General features: G+C 40.9%; 2 protein-coding genes across 3 annotated transcripts; both read left to right on the plus strand.

Moving 5' to 3' along the window:
• The first annotated feature begins 142 nt into the window (after positions 1 to 142).
• pnpla3 (patatin-like phospholipase domain containing 3) lies at positions 143 to 10930 on the plus strand. The gene is made up of 9 exons (XM_080050727.1): positions 143 to 386; positions 1860 to 2092; positions 2821 to 2886; positions 5697 to 5906; positions 7558 to 7618; positions 7772 to 7948; positions 8055 to 8187; positions 8931 to 9035; positions 9707 to 10930. Exons 1-9 carry the CDS (start codon positions 200 to 202, stop codon positions 9954 to 9956), a joined length of 1422 nt encoding a protein of 473 aa, XP_079906853.1. The 5' UTR covers positions 143 to 199; the 3' UTR covers positions 9957 to 10930.
• A 1182-nt stretch (positions 10931 to 12112) lies between these two features.
• Positions 12113 to 21442, plus strand: LOC307268232 (sorting nexin-4-like). Of its 2 annotated transcripts, XM_080050780.1 has the most exons (14): positions 12113 to 12214; positions 12927 to 13051; positions 13607 to 13745; positions 15046 to 15195; positions 15290 to 15337; positions 15695 to 15750; positions 16452 to 16524; positions 17831 to 17892; positions 18352 to 18417; positions 18761 to 18850; positions 19113 to 19212; positions 19359 to 19504; positions 20105 to 20219; positions 20352 to 21442. In XM_080050780.1, the coding sequence occupies exons 1-14, from the start codon at positions 12134 to 12136 to the stop codon at positions 20397 to 20399; spliced, it is 1299 nt and encodes a 432-aa protein (XP_079906906.1). In that variant the 5' UTR covers positions 12113 to 12133; the 3' UTR covers positions 20400 to 21442. The 2 variants fall into 2 exon arrangements, with proteins under 2 accessions (XP_079906906.1, XP_079906907.1); XM_080050781.1 differs by lacking the exon at positions 20352 to 21442 and having other exon boundaries at positions 19359 to 19525; positions 20105 to 20202.
• Positions 21443 to 21892: the final 450 nt, after the last annotated feature.

Genomic DNA, 21892 nt, shown 5'->3' on the forward strand with positions numbered 1-21892 from the left:
GCTCAAGTGGGCGTTATGATAGTTCCGACAGCACCTGAATGCATCACTAACAGCGCACCCTCCCTGGCAGCCAGCCTTCTTCCCTACTTATATAGCCAGCTGTTGAATTGACACCAGTTTCACTTCGCTGTTACAGCTGGGTGTTTCCTTGACATCCACATAGCCTACACAGCTCCCCAGCCCGGAGCATGCCCCCGCCATGTTCGACCTGAACAAAGGCTGGAATTTGTCTTTCGCTGGATGCGGGTTCCTGGGGATTTACCACATCGGAGTGGCCAGCTGTCTGCTGGAGAAAGCGCCGTACCTGATCGAAGGGGCCACCCAGATCTATGGGGCGTCCGCCGGCGCTCTGACCGCCTCGGTGCTTGCCAGCCAGGCTTCCATAAGTAAGATCCTCCGCTGTATAGCTCCATAGCCCCGGAGCTCTGCACACTTGATGCAGCATATTATGGATGTTTTGGCATTCATTCTATCATTTATTGTGGTTTATATCATTGTTATGAATGCTGCAGAAATCGCAAAATTATTTATATAATCATAGTCCTATATATCCTTTATTTTCTTCCTTTTTTTACATAGACCTTCTTTCAGTTCAGTTTGACCCAAAATGTTATTTTTTTACATAGAAATACCAAAACACATCTTGAGTGTACTTTCAGATATTTTTCATACAAAACATGTGTAGGCTATAGTGTCTAACACATTCCCCACCTGAATGTTATAACATAAAGTCTTACAAATACAAATTAAAGTCAAATTAAAAGATGTGTTAATATATGTAAAATATGTTCTTCTTGCAGTCGAAACCCATTCAGTTAAATGTAAATACACAGTTAAGCTCAGTTTTTTAATCCATATTTACACTGTCAGTGTTCAAAGCATCGCAAAGAGATTGTACATAGGCTACCGGTAATTAAAATATCCGTTCAAAATGACTTGTAACATGTGCATTATGTCACCATCAGACTTAAAAGTGCAAAGCTTATAGTAATAAAGCATGATATAAGAGTGGAATCAATAGGCAGATGATGGCTGTCAGTGATAGTGTATTCTCAGAATGGGTTTGAATAGAAAACACTGTTAGGGCTGGTAGGATGGCCTAGGGGGAAACTGCTGCTGACCCTGTGCTCTGACCCCCTCCGAAGTGTGGTAACTTGAGAGGGGATATGCGCAAAGACACATTTCAATGTAACCACTGACTAATACAGTTACTTAACTGTTTGGATCAAAGATAGATTGTGTTTCTTTGACCTCAGTACTGAGAAAAAGGATCTCCCCAGGTCACCCGTGGTCACTGACCCCTAGCTAGCTCTCGTGAATATTGATCCCAGTCACTGGAATGTTAAAACGGGGAAAAGTCTTGTGTTTTTTGTTTGCGTTGGATTGATTGTGGGGCGGATCTTGAAAGCAGGGTCAAAGCAGTTTTGTTTTCCTTCTTTGCTTGTGTTATAACCTTGTTTTCACCCCCTTGTACTTTTGTCAATGGGTTTCTTGGAAAAGGCCCTATGTCTCTGAAAAACCTTGTTGGGCTGCTCACTTATAGGACTGATTTTATTACAATTTTTAAGTAGATTAATTCAAATATTTACTGTATTAATATTATCATACAAGTTTATGAATATGAATGTTCAGAATCTTCTATGTGTTGTTTAAGAATACATTTAAAAAAAACATATTCAAGAGCTGTAATCGGCAATACAGTGATACCGTGAAACCATGTTTTTTTTAGCTATAAGTTATCAAACCGGCAGAATACAATACCGGCCTACAGTATGCCTAACCAAGATATCATTATTATTATTTTACAGCCCTGCCCCAGCCTAAACTTCTCTCTCTCTGCTTTCTCTCTTTGTTTGTAGCTAAATGCTGTGAAGATGTGATTGAGGTGGCTAAGGAGGCCCGTAAGAGGAACCTGGGCCCCCTCCACCCCACCTTTAACCTGGTCAAAGTGATCAAGACAGGCCTGAACAGAGACCTGCCCGATGACGCTCATGTGCGCGCCTCTGGCCGGCTCTGTGTCTCTCTCACCAGGGTGTCTGATGGAGAGAACGTGCTAGTGTCTGACTTCAACACTAAAGAGGAGCTGGTCCAGGTGAGGGGGAGGGGGGTGTGACATGATGGGGGGGGGAAGAGGGGCTCTTTAAAATCTAGACAGACCCATTAGGGACTCCATTTAGGGGTGTGCAATGTATATTAATAGTAATAACAAAAATGACATTATTCAGGACACGATGGATGGTCCTTAGTACAGTACAGAAGCAGAATATATACAACACCTATGAAATGTTGTACGATTGTCTGTACCATCATATCTTAATTGTTGTTTAAACGATGTGTGAAATTAAAACATCGGATGTCAAAAGTACGTTGTTCATTTCGCAAAAAAAAACGATCAGAAACACGCCTATCAGCGATAGAAGCGGCGACCTTCAATAGTTTATTTCTAGCCCAAAGAGACAGAGAGGCAGAGAAAGTGTGTGTGAGAAAGAGAGAGAGAGACAGAGAGAGAGAGACACAGAGAGAGAGCTTTATTTTGGAGTTTTACTTTTGAACTTACTCGCCCCATCGCACCAACAAAAAAACATACTTATTTTAATCTGTGCAGCTGTCTGCTCTGACCTAGATAAATACAGACACGGCTTTTACAAGTGCTGAGGATTTTGTTGTAATCAGGAAAAAATCCCCCGAAATATCTAGATTGTTTTTTTTTTTTTTGGTCAATATTGCACATCACCTACCTCCATTACATTAACGCAAGGATATGGGAGATGTATTTTTTTCTCTGGTCTGATCACCACTGTCTACCCTCTGTCCATTCAGGCGCTGGTATGTAGCTGCTTCATCCCCATCTACTGCGGCCTGATCCCCCCCATCTTCAGAGGAGTGGTAGGTGTCTTTAGCTCAAATCGCTACACATTATGGCTGTGCTTCGGTCCTGTTTGGATGCACAATTATTTGTACATCATCATCCTATACATTTTGTCTGACTTCTGCTAGAATCGTTATATTATGTTTTGTATTTTACGTGTGATCAAAATAAAAAAGGATTTAAACCATTTTTGATTGATGGATTGACATTATATTTACTTGTGTGTCCTGTACCCAAAGGGGCCCAACCCTTATTCAATATTATTTTTTGGGAATAACCCTTTGAGATGATCCCATCTCGTTTTCAAGTGGATCCTTAAGACATCAACATTTAGTTGCAGCATTTCAAATCATTACATTTCAATTTGTTACAAAGAATTTACAGATTATTTTAAAGCTTGCTCTCAAACTAAATATTCGGCCTTCTTTCCTAGACTTGCCCATGAAAACTTGCAACAGAAAAAAAGGTTCCCTTCTTAAAGCACACCTACAGTGTCTCATACTCATCCAACCAAAAGTAAAAGGAACATAAATGTAGGACATTTTAGTAAAAAAGTACATCCCTCAAATCATCATTAACAGGGCAACCAAACATGTGATTAATCTCATTTTCCATTTCAACCGACCGCCCCACCAATGTTTGTTTGAAACATGAAATGAAATTCTAGCAAAAAAAGTACAGTTGACAAGGACATTCTATGGAGTATAAATGGAATATAAGTAGAACCTTCTCTCTATTGCAGGTAAAACTGAAACTAGCATTGGGAATACATCAGAATATTAAAGGTCGAGGTGCACGATGAGATAATTCAGATTCAATGTTAAGTAATCAATGATGAGCCATGTCCAGGTTTAGACAAAGCACTGTGGTAATCATTTTGGCTGCAGGGCCTGGTTTTACTGATAGCAATGTTGCCTTTAATGACTTCATCTTCAGCCAATAGTGGACTTTAAAACCATTATCTCATTCAGTTAGACAGGTGCTCGGATTTCCGTGGGCAGGCAGCACCAACGCCCTTTCATATTATAGGATAAGATAGTATAATACTGCTAGGTCATTCATAACCAGATGGAAGTTCTATAATCACAACACAACACAACACAAATTTCAAATGCATCACAGGGATACAAGTTCAAATAAATAATCCATTATGGAAAATAATACAAATTTAAAGACTAAACATACGAATCAAAAAATTTAACAGTTAAAGTATTGAAAGTGTTTGAGATGTCTGTGTCCGAAATGAGCTGAAGTGTTTTTTAATTGACTCAGTAAAATAAGACATCACTGACACACACACACACACACACCCTCTTTGTGGACATATGTGTGTATTCACCCTGAATATGAAATGAAGTCTGTAGTCAGAGTTTTGGGACAAAAGTTCAGATAGTCATATATCACAGCAGGGAACACAGTTAGTCCAATAATCTGCTTTTGGATTCAGTTCAGGGGTGTGTGTGTGTGTGTGTGTGTGCGTGTGTGTGTGTGAGTGTGTGTGTGTATGTTATGTCTGCAGGTGTTGTCTGTGTATCGTGTACATTGACTCTGTACATTGTGTCCTCTCCGCTGCAGAGGCCGCCTCTTGCTGGCTCTCAGCCCAGTTTAGAGTGACTCACTAACCCCGTGCATGAGTGTGTTTGTGTGTTACTTAAGACATGACAGCCTGGGGACCAATTGTACTATGGATAACAGCTTGTATAATGTTGTTTTTTGTCCGAAATCTGAAATGATATAGGAGGCAATGGCATTTGTTAGAGCGAAAATGGTAGCAGGTAGGGTATGGTAGATAGAAGTTAACATTTGACAGTTGGTATGTTATGTGGGTGACATAGACTAGGACTCAGCAGCTCTGCTTGCAGTGTTCTAAGCTTAATGCTAACCTCAGCATGCTAACATCTTTACAGTGACAATGCAAAAATGCTAATGTTCAGCAACTAATGACTACAGGTATGTTCACCATCTTAGTTTAGAATAAAATATAATATAATATTTTTAGTGTGTTAGTATGCTGACATTTAACAGGGGTAAACATATATAAGTAAACAAGTACGAGTTATGCTACATTTTCCGTTGGCAGCCTCTCTGCCTTTCTGAATCATGGGATTTTTCCGTCACTTCAAACAAAGTTAATTCTGTCTCCATGACATTGTACGCACTTTAAATGAGAAAGACAATTCTTTCATTTTCTGTGTCACTGACTCACACATTCGAAGATGTTAGGTTCAGAGAAATGGTGTAACTGGCTAAGTTGAATAGGGTTCATGTTTTTGCACGAGTGTTTTCACTGTGAAAGGCTGGAGTGTCTTCTGTGACCACGTCAGAGCAACCGCGAGGGCACACAAGCAGATGGTTCCAATTAGGTGGCAAAAATGTGTGGATACAATGAATGGCTTTGTCTAGAGTTTAGCCCCACTATAATGGCCCCTGAAAAAAAAATATATCGTATCATTGTCCAATAAATCAATATTATATTGTATTCTTTAAGAAACCAGCGATTTACAACTATTTCAATGGGACCAGTTCTGTTAGGGATGTTCTGAATGACAACATTGACATGTGCAGTGAGAAAAGTGGAACAGTATTGTAATCTAAACTCTGTCTGTCTTGTGTTGTGTTTTAATGTAGTTTTAATTGTGTTGCTTTTATGTGTCTATGTGATGTGTTGGATGTAATGTATTTGACTTATTTTACCGTACAGCACTTTGGTCCGCCTCGGCTGTTATAAATGTGCTATATAAATAAACTTGACTTGTAGTATTAACTACTCCATCTTTTTGAATGACATGTAGGTTGACATGTACACATTTGTTTCTGTTCTTTTTAGCGGTACGTGGATGGCGGGATCAGTGACAACCTGCCCCAGTCTGAGCTGAAGAACACCATCACCATCTCTCCCTTCTCCGGAGAGAGCGACATCTGCCCCAACGACAAGTCCACCAACTTCCACGAGCTGCGCTTCACCAACACCAGCATCCAGATGAACTTGGGCAACATGTACCGCCTCAGCAGAGCCCTCTTCCCACCGGAGCCCAAGGTAGGCACGGGCTCACCAGCAGCACTCACACTGTCAACATTCAGGGAGGGTTTATTTGTCATATGCACACCAATTACAGCAGCAGTCATTGGCAATGCCATTCTTAAAGTCCCAAGCTAAGAAGTGTAGAGACAAGGTGCACCATATAGATATAAAGTAGAAAGCAAAATAAAGTAATTAAGTAAGTAAGAATATCTGAAGTGTGAAATAGGATACTGTACATGTAATACAGACATTTTAAATATAATTTAAAAAGATATGTACACAATGTATATGGTGTGGTTAACGTTATAAATATGTGCAGCATGAATGTTGAAACATAAACAGACATGTTGAAGCAGATGTTAACTGCACTGGGACACTGCATTGTTACGTGCAAAACAAAAATGATTCATCTTTTACTTATTGCCTATTGTATGTGACAGTCTATCTTTCAGACACTAGTTCAGTACTAGTAGCCTGTTAGCAGACTGTACACTGAGGCCAGCTGTATAGATAAAGTCTCATCCTCCCTAGACTCTAAAGATTGTTATGGTTCACTTTGTTCAGCTTAGACCCAAAACATTGGTACGCTTGGCGCCCCAGCCGTGAGCCTTTAAGGCCTCTAGGTTAATATGTCATCTGAAATTGCAGTCCGGTTCTCCTTGGCCAAGCCTGTAATAAATATAGTTTATAATCCAGCCCATTCTCACAAAATCTTGACCTCTCACCGCGAAAGCACTTTCATCACAATGGGCAGTTGAGGATGTGTGACAAAAATCTAGAGCTTAAAGAAAACATAACATTTTGGTGACCCCTTTTCGCTCCCTCCACTCCCTTTATTCGTCACTGACAGGATTTCTTATTATAATGTATTATTTCCTCTTGCTGTTCCCTGTCACTGGGAACATTAATTGTTAGGTAACTTGAATGATAAGGTAAACTTCAACTGTATTGGGGTAGAGCCATTGCTTTATTGTTGCCTTCACGTGTGCATGAGCTTTACACCGTCTAGATCCAGCCATTATGTAACACCACATTCCTAGAAAGAGGAATTACCACTCTGGACCATGCTTTGCATACAGGCTAGCAGTAGTAACTCTTTGTTACACACACACACACACACACACACACACACACACACACACACACACACACACACACACACACACACACACACACACACACACACACACACACACACACACACACACACACACACACACACACACACACACACACCCACTTGGCAGATATTGTGCTGACCTTCACAGGAACACAGAAACACAGCATTTGAATGTCAAACAGGACAGATAACTTGTGTGTTTTGACCCAGTAGTAGCTAGCTGCTGGTCTGACCATTCCAGCCAGGTGATTGGCTGTGAGCACCTCTGCTGACGTCTACTTCAGTTCACTCTTATTGAACAAACTGCTCTTAAGCAATGTGACAAATTGACACCGAAAAGGATTATTTGAACAACATCTTGTCTGGAGATTAAAACAGATTTCACCAAGTTGCTTAATCGTCTCACTAACATATTCTTAATATAGTACATTTACAGTATGACACATTTAATTCTATATTTTTTCAACTTAACAGAAAAATCAATAGTTAAACCCTAGCCAATGTGAGTTTTTCTCATATATAAGATGTGCTGTCTTTCCTCTACAGGTGCTGGCTGACATATGTCAGAGCGGTTACAAGGATGCTCTCAAGTTCCTGGAACAGAACAGTGAGTTGCAACACTGTGTTACTACAATGACTCAAATGTACTGACTCAAACTTACTTTGACTTAAATGATCGTACTTAATTATGACATGAACCCTATCAGCCTCTAGGTTAGCCTTTAGACTGTGTCACTGAGGTCATGTCTTGTGGTTCCAGACTTGATTAGGTTGGAGCATCCGACGGCGGGCCCTTCCATCCCAGAGAGCACGCTCAACTGCTGCTGCACGCAGACAGAGACCAATAGAGAATGGATGTTACGGAGGCTCCGCCTACTGCGCAAAGAACACTGGTGGTTGGATGAGCAGCTCGCCCTGCCCGCCCCCATCAAGAAAGGTGTGGTATAGGGTGATATACAGAGATAACAGACTTTGTAATGTGAATACTGGTGTTAACATGCTGGGTGCTGACTGCTCCTCTCCTCTGTGTGTGTGTGTTTCAGTGTTCTGTGAGGCCTGTCAAGACAAATCTGGCCTGGTTGCTAAGGTGGGCGACATGCTGCCATTGAGAGTGGCCTCCTACATGCTCATGCCCTACACACTCCCCGTGCAATCGGCCTACTCAGTGGCCCAGAGGTGAGTGTACTTGTAGATCTAAGCAATGACTGTGGCTGCGTTCCAATCCCCATACTTCCCTGCTATTTAGTATGATAGGAAAAGATTTAGGATGTCCCAATACGGATACAGCTTGCTAAAAAATACCCAGATGCCCCATTACATCTGATTTTTAGTGTGTAAATCAGTTGCTTTTCATGCCGATTCTGTCCCACAATCCTCTGCGTTGCGTCGTTCAATTGAAAACAAGCAAGCAATGCGACCGAATGCGATGTGTATATATAAGCGAGAGTCCAGTTCAAGGCGCGATGTTGTGATGAAATAAATAAGTTAAAGTATGTCCCAATTGTAGCATACAGCATGCAAACTAAATACATTTCATGATGAGCTGTAGTATGCAGAATAGTCAAAAGAAAGAGTTTGCAATTTTGAACGCTGGGCATATCTTACTAGCTTCAGAGTACTGTGCTTTCGACTCATTTTCACTCATCTCGTGGCAAGCAAGAGTCATGTCCATGTTTCACTGTTGAAAGAATAACTCACGTGGAGGAGACACGAACAACAGACCCCCAGACTAACAAGGTGCATTACAATTTGGAGGACAATCAAAAATTCCTTAGACACATACTACACACAGGTATATGCTTAACCCTACTCAGCCCAGTCAGCCGTTCTAACACATTTCTTTAACCTCTATAGATGTACCATCAGTAGCAACAGTGCGGTTACCTGTTGTATTAATATGATTGGTGCTTTGGCCCCAGGTTTGTGGAGTGGATTCCAGAGGTGCCCGCTGATGTGAGCTGGCTGGTGGGGGTGGCAGGTGACGTGTACCGGCAGGCCTGGAGAGGACAAGCAGCAGTTGCAAGGTAAACCAATGAGTTTTTTCATACAGTCAGTGTATAGATTCAGTTATACAATTATCCACTCTGTATGTCCATTTAAAGGAAGCCAATAAGGAGATGAAATCAGCTCTTGTTTTGGGGAATGCCAAAGACATGGACACACACACACACGCGCGCGCACTCACAGACAAACACACACACACACACACACACACACACACACACACACACACACACACACACACACACACAATCATGGACTTTGCCGTGTAATAACCTTCGGAATAGTGCCGAGAATTATTATGAAAAGTTGAGTTGATGTCAGTGCTTTGCAAGTTGAGATTTTTGCTTCAGAGTACTGGAGAACAAAAAAAATTATGTTTAGATAATGTCCGTTAAAGATGGTTGTATAGGAGAAATATACAGACGCAAACAGACAAGGTTTAGTCAAATAAACACCTGAATGTACATGTTGGACCTTTGATTTATACTAGTATGAAAGAAGACATTTTATGGTAGCAAAACAGACTCAAAACTTAAGCTTGACAAGTGCTTGAAAAAAATGTGTTTGCCTGCCTTATACAGCCCCTAAGTACCTTGAACCTTGTTGCTCATTGCTTCTGTCCATATATATATTAAATAATTTTAAACAATTGAAACAAACTCTTTTAACATCTTTCTAATTGTCTTCACAGCAAACCGGGCCTGAGGAAATGCCTGAGCGCGCCGGCTCCGTCCACACACCTTGACAAACCCATACTCATGGACAACCACCTTCCCGCTCTGTCCTCCCTAGATCTGCATGGCAACTACTGGGAGATCCCCAAATCTACCTCCTCCTCCATCTCCATCTCCTCACCCTCTCACACCATCCCCTCCTCACCCCAACAAGTATGCTTCTTTGTGGGTTCGCCGGACGAACCACACAGCCACGCACAGCAATGACATCCAGGACTCGCTCTTAACACTTAATAAATGTCCACTGTCTATGGTGGATGGATGGATGGATGGATGGATGGATGGATGGATGGATGGATGGGAGGGTGGCAAAAAACAAATGTTTTAATGAAACATCTCCTATACTTACTCTGAACACTCCTCCAGGCAGCACAAAGTGAACACTGTTTTTAATGATGGGTGTTCTGAAAAGAGAGCATCCGTAACTTACTCAGGGTCACGGGTGTGTTTTTAATGACCTGTTTCAATGCACAGAAATGATGGGTTGAGTTTTACAGTGTGAGGGACAAACTACCTACTCTACCTGTTTTGAAATATCCTCAAAAAGTCCCATTCATTCCTCCTTCCAATTGGAATGAACTGCGATAAATACAATCAAGGGTGCAGTGTATATAGCCACGACTGGCTCCTTTTTAATCGTCTCGTTCTTTTTGTTCATATCTGTTGATTTTACTGTACTTGATATTGGCCAGAAATGGCTAAATCTGTGCTGGGAAAGTTATTCTTTCTTCCACAAAAAGTGACCATTTTTTTTTTTTTTTGACAGCATTCTCTCAGTTTTGCCCTGTGGATTACTTTGCTATGATAACTCATAGGAATGATGGCGGAAAGCTACACAAGTCCCAGGTTGTATTAAAACTAAAGTGTCCTTTAACTGAGATGATGTCATAAGGTCTAAGACATTACTGTCCAATAAGGTTAATGTAGTCCATTTTTAATGCGTTCAAAGCAATCAACAGTCCATTATAATGGGATCAGGTGCAAAGCCTCTGCAGAGGTCATTGTTAAAGACCTCGTCGTTTGCCAAAAAAATGAAGCACTGTCGCCGACTGTGCTGAGCAGAAGAGGGCAACCAGTGTTATTAATTTAGTTTAAAAAATATTTAATATATTTATCGGTTTATATGATCTGACCTTCAACTTGTAAATGTGTTTTTATGTGACTTATCACTTGAATGTAAAGTTATGTTAACGCCTTGTGATATTCTCTTTGAGATTAAACAATATGAAATTGTATATGTGTTTTTGTGTTTTTCCCTATTAATAGCCGTGCATTTATCACATCTATATGACATATAATATCATTTTGATTTTGCAGTGATATGAAGCTTGTATAGCGTTCACAACAACTTCAGGGGCCTCATTTATCAACAGTGCGTAGAAAAGGTTCTAAATTCACTCTTACGAATGAAATTTAGTATGTGCTTAAGTACAAAAAAAATCGGTATTTATCAAACGTGCGCTGGCCTATCGTACGCACACCAGTAAGTCATCAATCTTGATAAATCCCACATGTTCTTAAGTACCATGCTCGTTCACGCTCAGACCATTTGCATTCAGAAACGCCTCCAATTAACCATATATGGTCACAACACATCCCTTTATCAACCACCTGAATGTGTTTTATCCCTCTCCGCTACAATGGCAAAGAGGGCAACGAAAAGAAACTTCTCCAACACTTAAATGGAAACCCTTGTAAACGAGGTTGAATCAAAGCAAACCATATTTTGTTGGCTCACTTAGTGCAAGCATTAAAACAAAAGAAAGCTTGCTGCATGGGAAAATGTGGTAAAAGGCTACATACAGTACAGTATTATTGAGCTGCTACACTATACATTTCAACCGTTTGGTCACTAGAGGGCAGTGATGTTACGTGAAATAAAAAAATAATGAAATCTCCATTTGAGTGATAGTGTTATGAGCCTGCCCAACCTACTAGGTCCAACCAGACCATCGTACTTCATTTCATTTGTACAAAAGGAAAAGGAAATTTGTCCGGAAGTATGCGGGCGGGCGGAGCCAGGCTAATGGAGTGTCCCACAGACGTGGAATTTAACTTTTTTACTTGAAAATATTCACGGAGTAAGTTTTCCTATAGGTTGTGGTGACTAGATAACTTTATTTGACTGGTAGAAAATTATAGCAATGTTGAATCACTTCATGTAGGCCTATCGCCAATGCCATGTTTCCTATGCAAATTATTATTATTTTTACTCATTGATTTGAACTTTATAGATAAACTAAAAAACACAGTAACATTATAAAGACAGTTAGGCTAAAGACAGCTGAGTGGGCTTTTCACTTCTACATCTGTTGGATGACGCTCGGCTCGGCTCTGCGCATGCGCTCTGGCTCCCCAACAACATCAGGAGGAGAGAGAGGAGGATGGCGGAGGATGGGAAGGAAGAGTCGCTGGCTACTGACGACGAGTCGGAGCACACTGCTGCGGACAGCTTAAACTACACGGTAAAACGGTAGCTTCACATTCCGCTTTAGGTTGTTATAGCAGCAGAGTTAACGTTACATGGTGTTGGCTAACAGTTCAACAAAGCCCAGGGCAACTAGCTTACATTGTTTTGTTGACGAGCTAAGATAAGTTAAAAATTAACTTAAAACACGTTCAATTGGCACAATTCAGGTCATATTTCACTTCAATAGTGTTCCTCAAAATGCATATTGAGAAAGGTGTAACCAGTATAAGTCTGTTGTTACTTCCGTGCTAGCATGACTTTGCCTTAACGAATAAGGTGTACATATTCATGTTGACAGCTGTTAGCTAGTAGCCTCACAAGAAACGAAGTGGGAGCAGGAATGAGCTGACTGTTGACAACAATGAGCCAGCTGTCTCCAGAGAGCCGTTTTCTTGTGCTAATACAGTATAATTGTGTGTGTGTGTGTGTGTGTGTGTGTGTGTGTGTGTGTGTGTGTGTGTGTGTGTGTGTGTGTGTGTGTTTGTCTTTGTGTGTCTGTGTGTGTATGTGTGTGTGTGTGTGTTGTGTGTGTGCGTGTGTTTGTCTGTGTTTGTCTATGTGTGTGTGTGTGTGTGTGTGTGTGTGTGCGTGTGTGTGTGTGTGTGTATGCATGAGTTTGTGAGTGTGTGTGCTGTGCGTGTGTTTATGTGTGTTTGTGTGTGTGTGTGTGTGTGTGTGTGTGCGCGGTGTGTGTATGTGTGTGTCAGATGGTGGAGGAGGGCTCCACTCTCCTGCGCAGGATGGAGATCTGTGTTGCTGAGGCAGAGAAGAGGACTGGAAAGAACTCAGTGAACATGCAGGAGACGTACAGTGTTTACCTCATAGAGACAAGGTGAGTGGGCTGGGCTTTACTATCCTTATCTCTACTTCTTCCTTTTGGTGTAGCTATGTGTGTTGCATCATTCCACTTCTTCCATCTTCTGCCTTTTGCTAAATAAACTCTCCCTGCGTTCCAAATCTCATACTCTTTCTTTTTTCTATTCTACATACTACATCTGACCATAAAAATAATCTAGTTAGGATGCAGTATGGCATACACTTGGGATATACTTTGACTTATTTATTTCATCATACCATTGCGCCTTGATCTTGCCTCTTGCTTTTATATCCGTCGCATCCCTGTTTGTTTTCATACGGAGGCTCCGTCGATGTGACGTCACTTCCGGTGGATTGTGGGTCAGAATCTTCCCAAATAGCATGCTGTTTTCAACGCTAAAAAAATCTCGGCCGGATGTAGAAGTAGACATCCGGGTTTTTCCAACCATACTAAATCTGGCCACAAGAATCGGGACATCCTAAAATCTTTTTTTGTCTACCACACTAAATAGTAGATAGTATGGGGATTGGAACGCAGCCTCATAATTACTGTCCTGTTGTTTTTTTTTAGACCAATGGATGCTCTGGCCGAGGGTCGTAACCCCGCCCCTGACTCTCTGTGGAGGAGATACAGTGAGTTTGAGCTGCTGAGGAACTACCTCATCGTGACCTACCCATACATCGTGGTGCCCCCTCTGCCCGAGAAGAGGGTGAGTGAGGCTATACATTTTTATATTATTTACAGTCCCCTCCAAAAGTATTGGAACAGTGAGGCCAATTCCTTTATTTTTTGCTGTAGACTGGAAACATTTGGGTTTGACACCAAAATACGAATATGAGACAATAGCTCAACATTTCAGCTTTATATTCCAGGTATTTACATCTGGATCTGATTCACAACTGAGAAGATAGCATTATTTGTAAAGGAACACCACATTTTTAGGTGAGCAAAAGTATTGGAACAGATAGACCTAAAATAAATTAAAATTAATAAGACTTAATATTTTGTCACAAATCTTTCGCTTGCAATAACTGCATCAAGCCTGTGACCCATTGACATCACAACACTTTTGCATTCTTCTTTTGTGATGCTTTTCCAGGCTTGAAATTAAAGCTGAAATGTTGCTGAAATCTCTTGTCTCATATTCATATTTTGGTGTCAAACCCAAATGTTTTCAGTCTACAGCAAAAATAAAGGAATTGGCCTCACTGTTCCAATACTTTTGTAGGGGACTGTAAATGTGTTATTTTTCTATTCATATTTTTCATTCGCTTTTCTAATGTGTATTCTATACTTGATGTATTTTAATCTGGATGTATTTCATGCCCCTCGAAAGCCCTTTGAATGGCCTTGTGTCTGAATTGTGCCATAGGAATACACTTGCCTTGCCTCAAATGCGATGTGTGATACAGTATATATACGATCACAGCACAAGCATAATTACGTTGGTTGAGAAATCTTAATTTTCCTTTCTTCTTCCCCCATTTTTCTCCATTAGTCAAAGATCAGTAAAAAGTTATGTGTGTAATAAGGGTGTATGAAAAGAGCAACACTTGTTTGACATAAACACTGAGTAAAAATACTGATAGAAATGAATAGTATAATTAAACAACTTGTTACTAAGTTGAAAATGTGTGTTAAAACTAAAAGATACACAATAGACTGGTTTATTTCAGTTAAAGCTAACATGATTTGGAATAACAGGTTACGTTCATGTCGATATGTAGGAACACATATTATTCTGCTGCACTGTCCAAAGCACTTAAAGTTACAATGAACTGATGAAGAACCATAATGACTGTGGACACAACTTATCCTCAATTGTGGTGTAAGTTGCTATGGCATTAAACATCCAACATGACAACTCGCAACCCCCCAAAATGATCACTCTTCATTGCCCTTTGTGTGTATCTGTGCAGCACAAACTAAAGGATTCAAGCTGAAGTAAAAAGAAAAGGCATATGTGATGAGTAGGCTTGACTTCAGGCTTTGTTCCTTTATTCTCGCAGGCAGAGTTCGTATGGCACAAGCTGTCTGCAGACAACATGGACCCAGACTTTGTGGAGCGCCGCAGGGTGGGGCTGGAGAACTTCCTGTTGCGTGTCGCATCACATCCTGTCATCTCCAATGACAAGATCCTCTACCACTTCCTCACCGAGGTAACACACTGGTCCACACACAGCTGTCCACCTGTCATCTTTCATAGATCCGATGATTTAATCTCTTGTTCTCACTGCTGTGTGTGTGTGGCAGGAACACGGCTGGAAGGAGGTGGTTTATGAGACAGGCTTTCAGGCAAAGGTGAGAGACATTGCTTTCGGAGCTTCCATCTCTTTACTCTGACAGGCAGCACTTATACAAATCGTTAGCCTCATAGCATAATTGCCTAAATCATATTTACTCTACATCTACTCTGTTCTACATCTACTTTTCGTTAGCCTAATAGCATAATTGCCTAAGTCATATTTTAAGAGTTATACAGTAGGTTAAAGTAGATGTAGAGTAGAGTAGATGTAGATTAGAGTAGATGTAGAATAGAGTAGATGTAGAGTAAAAGTAGAGTAGAGTAAATATGATTCAGGCAATTATGCTATGAGGCTAACGAAATGTGAATAGGTGTTGACAAAGCTTGACCTGCTCCTGTTGCTCCCATTGCAGGCAGATTCCAGGCTGAGAGCTCTCAGTGCCACCTTCAGGGTGAGGAATCCAGATAAGTAAGTTAGTTTTTTCTAAACACACTGTAAGGGCTCACTCACACTAAGCATTGGTACCATGCTGAAGCACGTTTGTTTGACCAGTGTGAGTGCTCCGTACCGCGCTCAAGAACGGTGCACTTCCTTGGCCCTGGCCAGGTTGGGAACGGTATGCTTGGGCAGTGTTTGGATGCTTATCAGCCAGCACAGGCATGCACATAGCCCCCAGTCCTGACATTAAGGGCGCACTCACACCAGGCCATCTGTCGCTTGGTGATGACGTGTGTATCGTATTACGACGTAATGACGTATGAATTAAGGAGCAATCGTGCCCAGGCCATGGCCTTTGGGAGCAGTGTGAGCACAGGCCAGCGGGGGAGTGGGAAGGGGGGCAATCGTACTGGAGAACGGAACAGGCTAAATTGCCTAGTGACAATATTATAAAACAATCGTATACAAATATGCACCAAAAGCCAAACCAGCGTGTATAAGACGTGGTGATGAATGGCAAGATGACTTAGGGACTAGCCAGCAGAGCAGGAGGGAGGGGGGGAGCATCATCACGCTTCAGCACGGTACGGATCACCTGGGCCAAGTGTGAGTGCGCCCTAAGAAAGGCTCAGATGTATTCTAAATGTTGGGAATATAATATGAATATAAAACATACACGTTAGTATGACATGGTAAAGTGTGGGTAAAGGGCATTTTAATGTTTCACTCAGGCGCTTCATGGACATGAAACAGTACAGCGATGAGCTGCAGTCTCACACTTCTCAGCTGCTCAGAGCACGGGCAGTAAGTCTCTCTCTTTACCTGTCTTTCTCTGACACATGCACACACACACACACACACACACACACACACACACACACACACAAAAGTTGCTATATGCTTTACATTTTTAAACATGCAATAACTGATTTTTTTGGTCAAACGGGCAGGAAAAAGTTGCTTGTTTCTTTCACGTTTGCCTGCAAAAAAAACGCTCAAATAATCATGTGCACACTGGGTCATTTGTCCCTAAATTGCTACAATGCTGATTGGTTTGGCTTTAATCCCTGATTGTTTGTACAGAGATTGAAAGTTTATCCTTGGCTTTGTAGACAGTAGTTAACAAATAAATCTCACAATAAAATCCATTCAGGAGCAATAGTTACTTTTTGTGGTGGAATTATAAAACTGCTCTTTTGATAAGGCTGCCCTTAAGGCCTAAAAAAAACTTGACTGTAGAGTTTGTGATGTATTAGGCTACACAATGTGATGTATTAGGCTACACAATGGTATAAGTATAAGAGTACTGCTATAATGTCAGCGGCACAACTGTAGAAAAAAAGTGTTAAAAAACTAAGAGGTATAACCAAAACACATTAACCATATGAATTTAATATGAAGGAATTCATTCAGGTTTTGGAGGCACCACCATCACCAAAACACAGTTGCTAGCCTGCCCAAACACTTTGGATGCTCCTTCCTAACTGATAAGAGGAGGGACAACTATTTGTCATCTCACATCATGCCTTTAAAGGGAAAATTCGCCGATTTTCAACCTTACCTCATCTACCATAATATCCTTTGGGTCGCATTATATCCCCGTGTATTTTTTCAACATTGTCCATTTCGCGGGGACCGTGACATTTTTTGTGATCCAGGGGGCGGGCTCTAAATGCACGTGCGAACCAAAACCCAACTGTCACGGACAGACGGTTTGTTTTAGTTCGCACAAGCATTTAGAGCCCGCCCCCTGGATTCACAGGGAGGGGGGTAGGTGCTCCGGGCTGTAGTCCACACAAGCTCTTCCTCTCGCCAAATACGTCACAGAAACGTCACTGGTGAGTGGAATTTTGAAGCTCTGTCCTGCTCGGTCCCCGCAAAATGGACAATGTTGAAAAAATACACAGGGATATAATGCAACCCAAAGGATATTATGGTAGATGAGGTAAGGTTGAATATCCGTGAATTTTCCCTTTAAAGTAACTTGACAATAATCACAAGCATAAATGATCAGTTTGTGCATACGAATACAAAGAGATGCTCTTTAAACTTGCTGTAAATATTCACTATATGTGCCTAACACTTCTTTTATTTTCTGTGTGTGTTCTAGAGGGTTGCAGATCGACTCTACGGTGTTTACAAGGTCCACGGGAACTATGGAAGAGTCTTCAGGTTTGACACCACTGATCAGGGTTTTTTGTGCATGACGTAAATGGACTTCAGTTCTTGATGAACTCGCCCATCTTTGAGTCAAAACATTTCATGTCCAAACTCCCGGTTTGACCATGAAGGCCTTTACCATCTGCACATCATACAGCCTCCTCCTTAATGTGACCCACAAGCTGGATAAGGGAAAAACTCCAAACATCTACAGGGCAAACATTGTCTCACTTAATAACAATGAAGCAGACATGGTGCTCCTGTTGAGAGAATGTGATTCAGGATTAGCATCATACAGTTATTACATTTTTTATTTTTTTTAAACATAGCCTACAATAAAAATATAACTGCACGTCCAGTTCTGTGAACATTTATCAAGACGTTACTTTCTCAAACATAACAGTGTGTGTGACAGAGGGTCTTTGCTAGTTTGCAAATGTATGTGTGTGGATCCCTGTGTCCCCCCTGCAGTGAGTGGAGCGCCATGGAGAAAGAGATGGGGGACGGACTGCAAAGTGCTGGTCATCATATGGACGCGTGAGTGTTCTTTTTTCATAATCCCATCTATTTTGTCCGTCAGTTGCTCAATACTATCTATTTTTTTTTCATAAATTATTTTTATTGATTTAAAAAAAAAATTTAAACAAACAAACATTCACAACCCTCACCCACCCCACACAATCCTTGGGAAAACATTAAAAAAAAAAAAAAAAAAAAAAAAACATAGTAAAAAAAATACAAATCTCAAAAGGAAAAACTTGGACACCAAACAGAGCTCAATACTATCTCTATATAATGGAAGACACACTGTAGGAGTGTTCCTGCCACTTTGCTGTGTTGCTTGTTAAGACAGATGTCGTATTTTGTCACACACCTGCAGATACGCTGCCTCAATAGACGACATCTTGGAGGAAGAGGAGCATTATGCAGACCAAATGAAAGAATATCTCTCCTATGCTGAAGCGCTGAGGTGAGACCCAGTTTTAGCAACGTTTTCACATACTACAGTATCTATAAAAGCTTATGACATGGCAAATTAAAATATGGATCAGTGAGCAGGGGCAACAACATTATTTGACGTTTAGTCGACTATAAACCAGATTGGACCAATCAGATTCAACAAAGTAAATTCTTAGTAGGGAACTCCCCTTTTCTACTCTACTATGTTTAAGGCTTGTATTAGGGCATTAGAGAGGATAATGCTATCATGTGGGGTCTCTTTGCTTTGACAGGGCAGTGTGCAGGAAACATGAGCTGACCCAGTGTGAGCTAGAGATGGCCTCCCAGGACCTCATCTCCAAGAAGCAGCAGCGGGAGGAGCTGGCTACAGGGGTACACTACACTATAGTACACGTGGATCGCTTCACTCTTCCTTTGCCTGTTGTTCTTGAGCAGCGATGACTGATTTTGTAATGTCAAACCAAGGTGAGACCCTTCCAAACATATGTGATTTTCTGTTTTTTTCCCATCTTGCTTAGATAGTGCGGACGTTCTCCTTCAAAGGCATGACCAACAAGCTGTTTGGCCAGGAGGCTCCGGAGCAGAGAGAGGCCAGGCTCAAGCTGCTGGAGGAGATGATCGTAGAGGGGGAAGAGACCGTCAAGGAGAAGACTCTGGAGTGCCAGTGAGTCACTGCAGGCGGATGGTGTGGGGAACCTTTCAGGGCGCATTCACACTAGAACATTGGTACTCTGTCCAAGCATGATTGATGGCTAAACTCTAGTTTGTTTGACCAGTGTGAGCGGCTCCAGCACGGGTACACTTCCTTACCCCTGCCATGTGTGGAAGAGTTGTGCTTGGGCACGGTATGGATGTGAATGTACGAGCCGGCACAAGCCAGGCATATACGGCGGTCCTGATGTCAATTTATATGAGACTGTTCCCCCCCAGACCCAATAAGTCCATGTAGCAACGGACATATAAAAAAATGTTGCAGAGGGATTAGCTTTGGTCTGATGTGGAAGTGGAATGTTTTCTGCAAATTCGACCTGATTAAAATATTTAAAATGATATAAATAGAAATATGCTCCAAAACCCAGACCCTTGCATATTAAGACAGTGACGTATTGGCAAGAAGCATCATGCCTAGGCCTGGATCTTTTGTGCTTGAGTACGGTACGGATCCACTTGGGCAAGTGTGAGTGTGCCATTATATACGGTCCATGATGGCAAAGCGCAGCCTCAAAAGTTTTGACCTGACATTATTTGACATGTTTTACTGCAGGGAGCACGTAGAAAGGGGTCTGGTGGACATGCAGCGCTTCAAGGAGCAGAAAGACAAAGATCTGAGGGAGGCACTCATCAACTACGCCGTCATGCAAATCAGCATGTGCAAAAAGGTACAGCACACCACACAGGCTACCTGAAGGTTACACTACAACTGTGGTGGTCATGGTCATGGTAAAAGGCTTTTTATGTCTTCTCTCTCTCTCTCTGTCTGTCTGTGTCTCTCTCTCTCTCTCTTCCTGCAGGGAATACAAGTGTGGAGCAATGCAAAAGAATGTTTCCTCAAGATGTAAAGTTGAAGCCATATTTGAAGGATTGATGCGAAGTGTGAATGCTGGTTGGTTGAGGTCTGAGAACAACCACCTAAAAAAAATACAACATTGCAGATAAAGATAATATAATTTTAATAATTTACACAAAATACGTTCATATGCAACTCATTAATAGTGATTCCCATTAACTGATAACATTTGATGGAGTCCAGTCTTAAGATGGTGAGAAGATGAAAAGACCAAGGTCTACAGGGTTGGCACTTAACCAGTTTTACATGTTCAAAGTCAATGAACTACACATAGGAGTAGTAAATTGACACTATCCAGTTGCATGCTGGGAAGTGTAGGATCCAGGATTACGTGTGTCATGGTATAAATCCAGTTGCTGGTTCCCAGACACTAAACCTGAATGAGTCTGTTTGGCTTTATGTTTACATGGCTTGGTGCATTTGTAATACGTGATTTGTAATACACATTGGACTAGAACTAAAGGTGGGCAAAGTGTAATGTATTTTTTCTGTGGTCTGAACCAACTGAAAAGAAGAGCAGGTATGAAAGAAACCTCATTTGCATAATCATAACCAAAGCTACAGTGCTTAATGTCATCTAATCTTGCTTAAGATGCCAGGAGTGGATATTGTAGAATAAACAGATGACAGTAAGATTTTTAAAGACTTTTCTTAAGTGGCATTACATTTTCTCCACTGGCAATAGTTAATTGCCTCCATTTTTATTTTTAATGAATCAAAGTGAAGAGGCTACAAGATGTAGAGTGCATGTGGTACATGTCCGGTGCAATGTATTCTACAAATGTACAGTAAGCTGCACATTAGATTTATGATGCTCAGTCTAAGATGATTTTACTAAGAGTTTTATTCAATTTAACCTTCATTAATTGATGTGTTATGTTTCCTGTGTTATTTAAATTGCATCATATTTTTAAATTTTGGAGGTTTGCCAGCAATAAGCTTTGTGAGTGCATTTGTTAATTAATTCCCTTTATCCATACCCCTTTTAATTTAAAATGTAAATGCTTTTTGGATATTTATATTTGAATAAAAATGTGTCCCACCCCTCACTGAATTGTATTTAGTTGTTGTATATTTTTTTAAATAGAAGATATAATGGAATACGGACATAGTACAGCGCATTAAAACCTATGAATACAGGTATGTGGAACCGGTATCTAGTGTTGGTGTTTCTTTTATAATGTTTAGACATTAGGAATAAGAATATAATATATTTTTGAGAATAAATTCTTTATGGACTGATTTTATTTATAATTTATTTTTATTTAAATATAATGCTAATATTTTCTTTATCTTTTATCATTTTTGAATGTGTACCCCTTGTTTTATACAATAAAAAAGATTGGAAATAAAATAAAAAATACCGTAATCAAATGATCCAACGACCACCAATCAGAGCTCACGCTGAATGTAAAATAAATAGCACCGTCTTCCACCACGCCATCCTTTGTAAACTTTGGAACTCTCCGCGTGCAGTGGGCAGCC

This window comes from Ammodytes marinus (assembly GCF_949987685.1).
Source record: "Ammodytes marinus genome assembly, chromosome: 22".
NCBI lineage: Eukaryota > Metazoa > Chordata > Actinopteri > Uranoscopiformes > Ammodytidae > Ammodytes > Ammodytes marinus.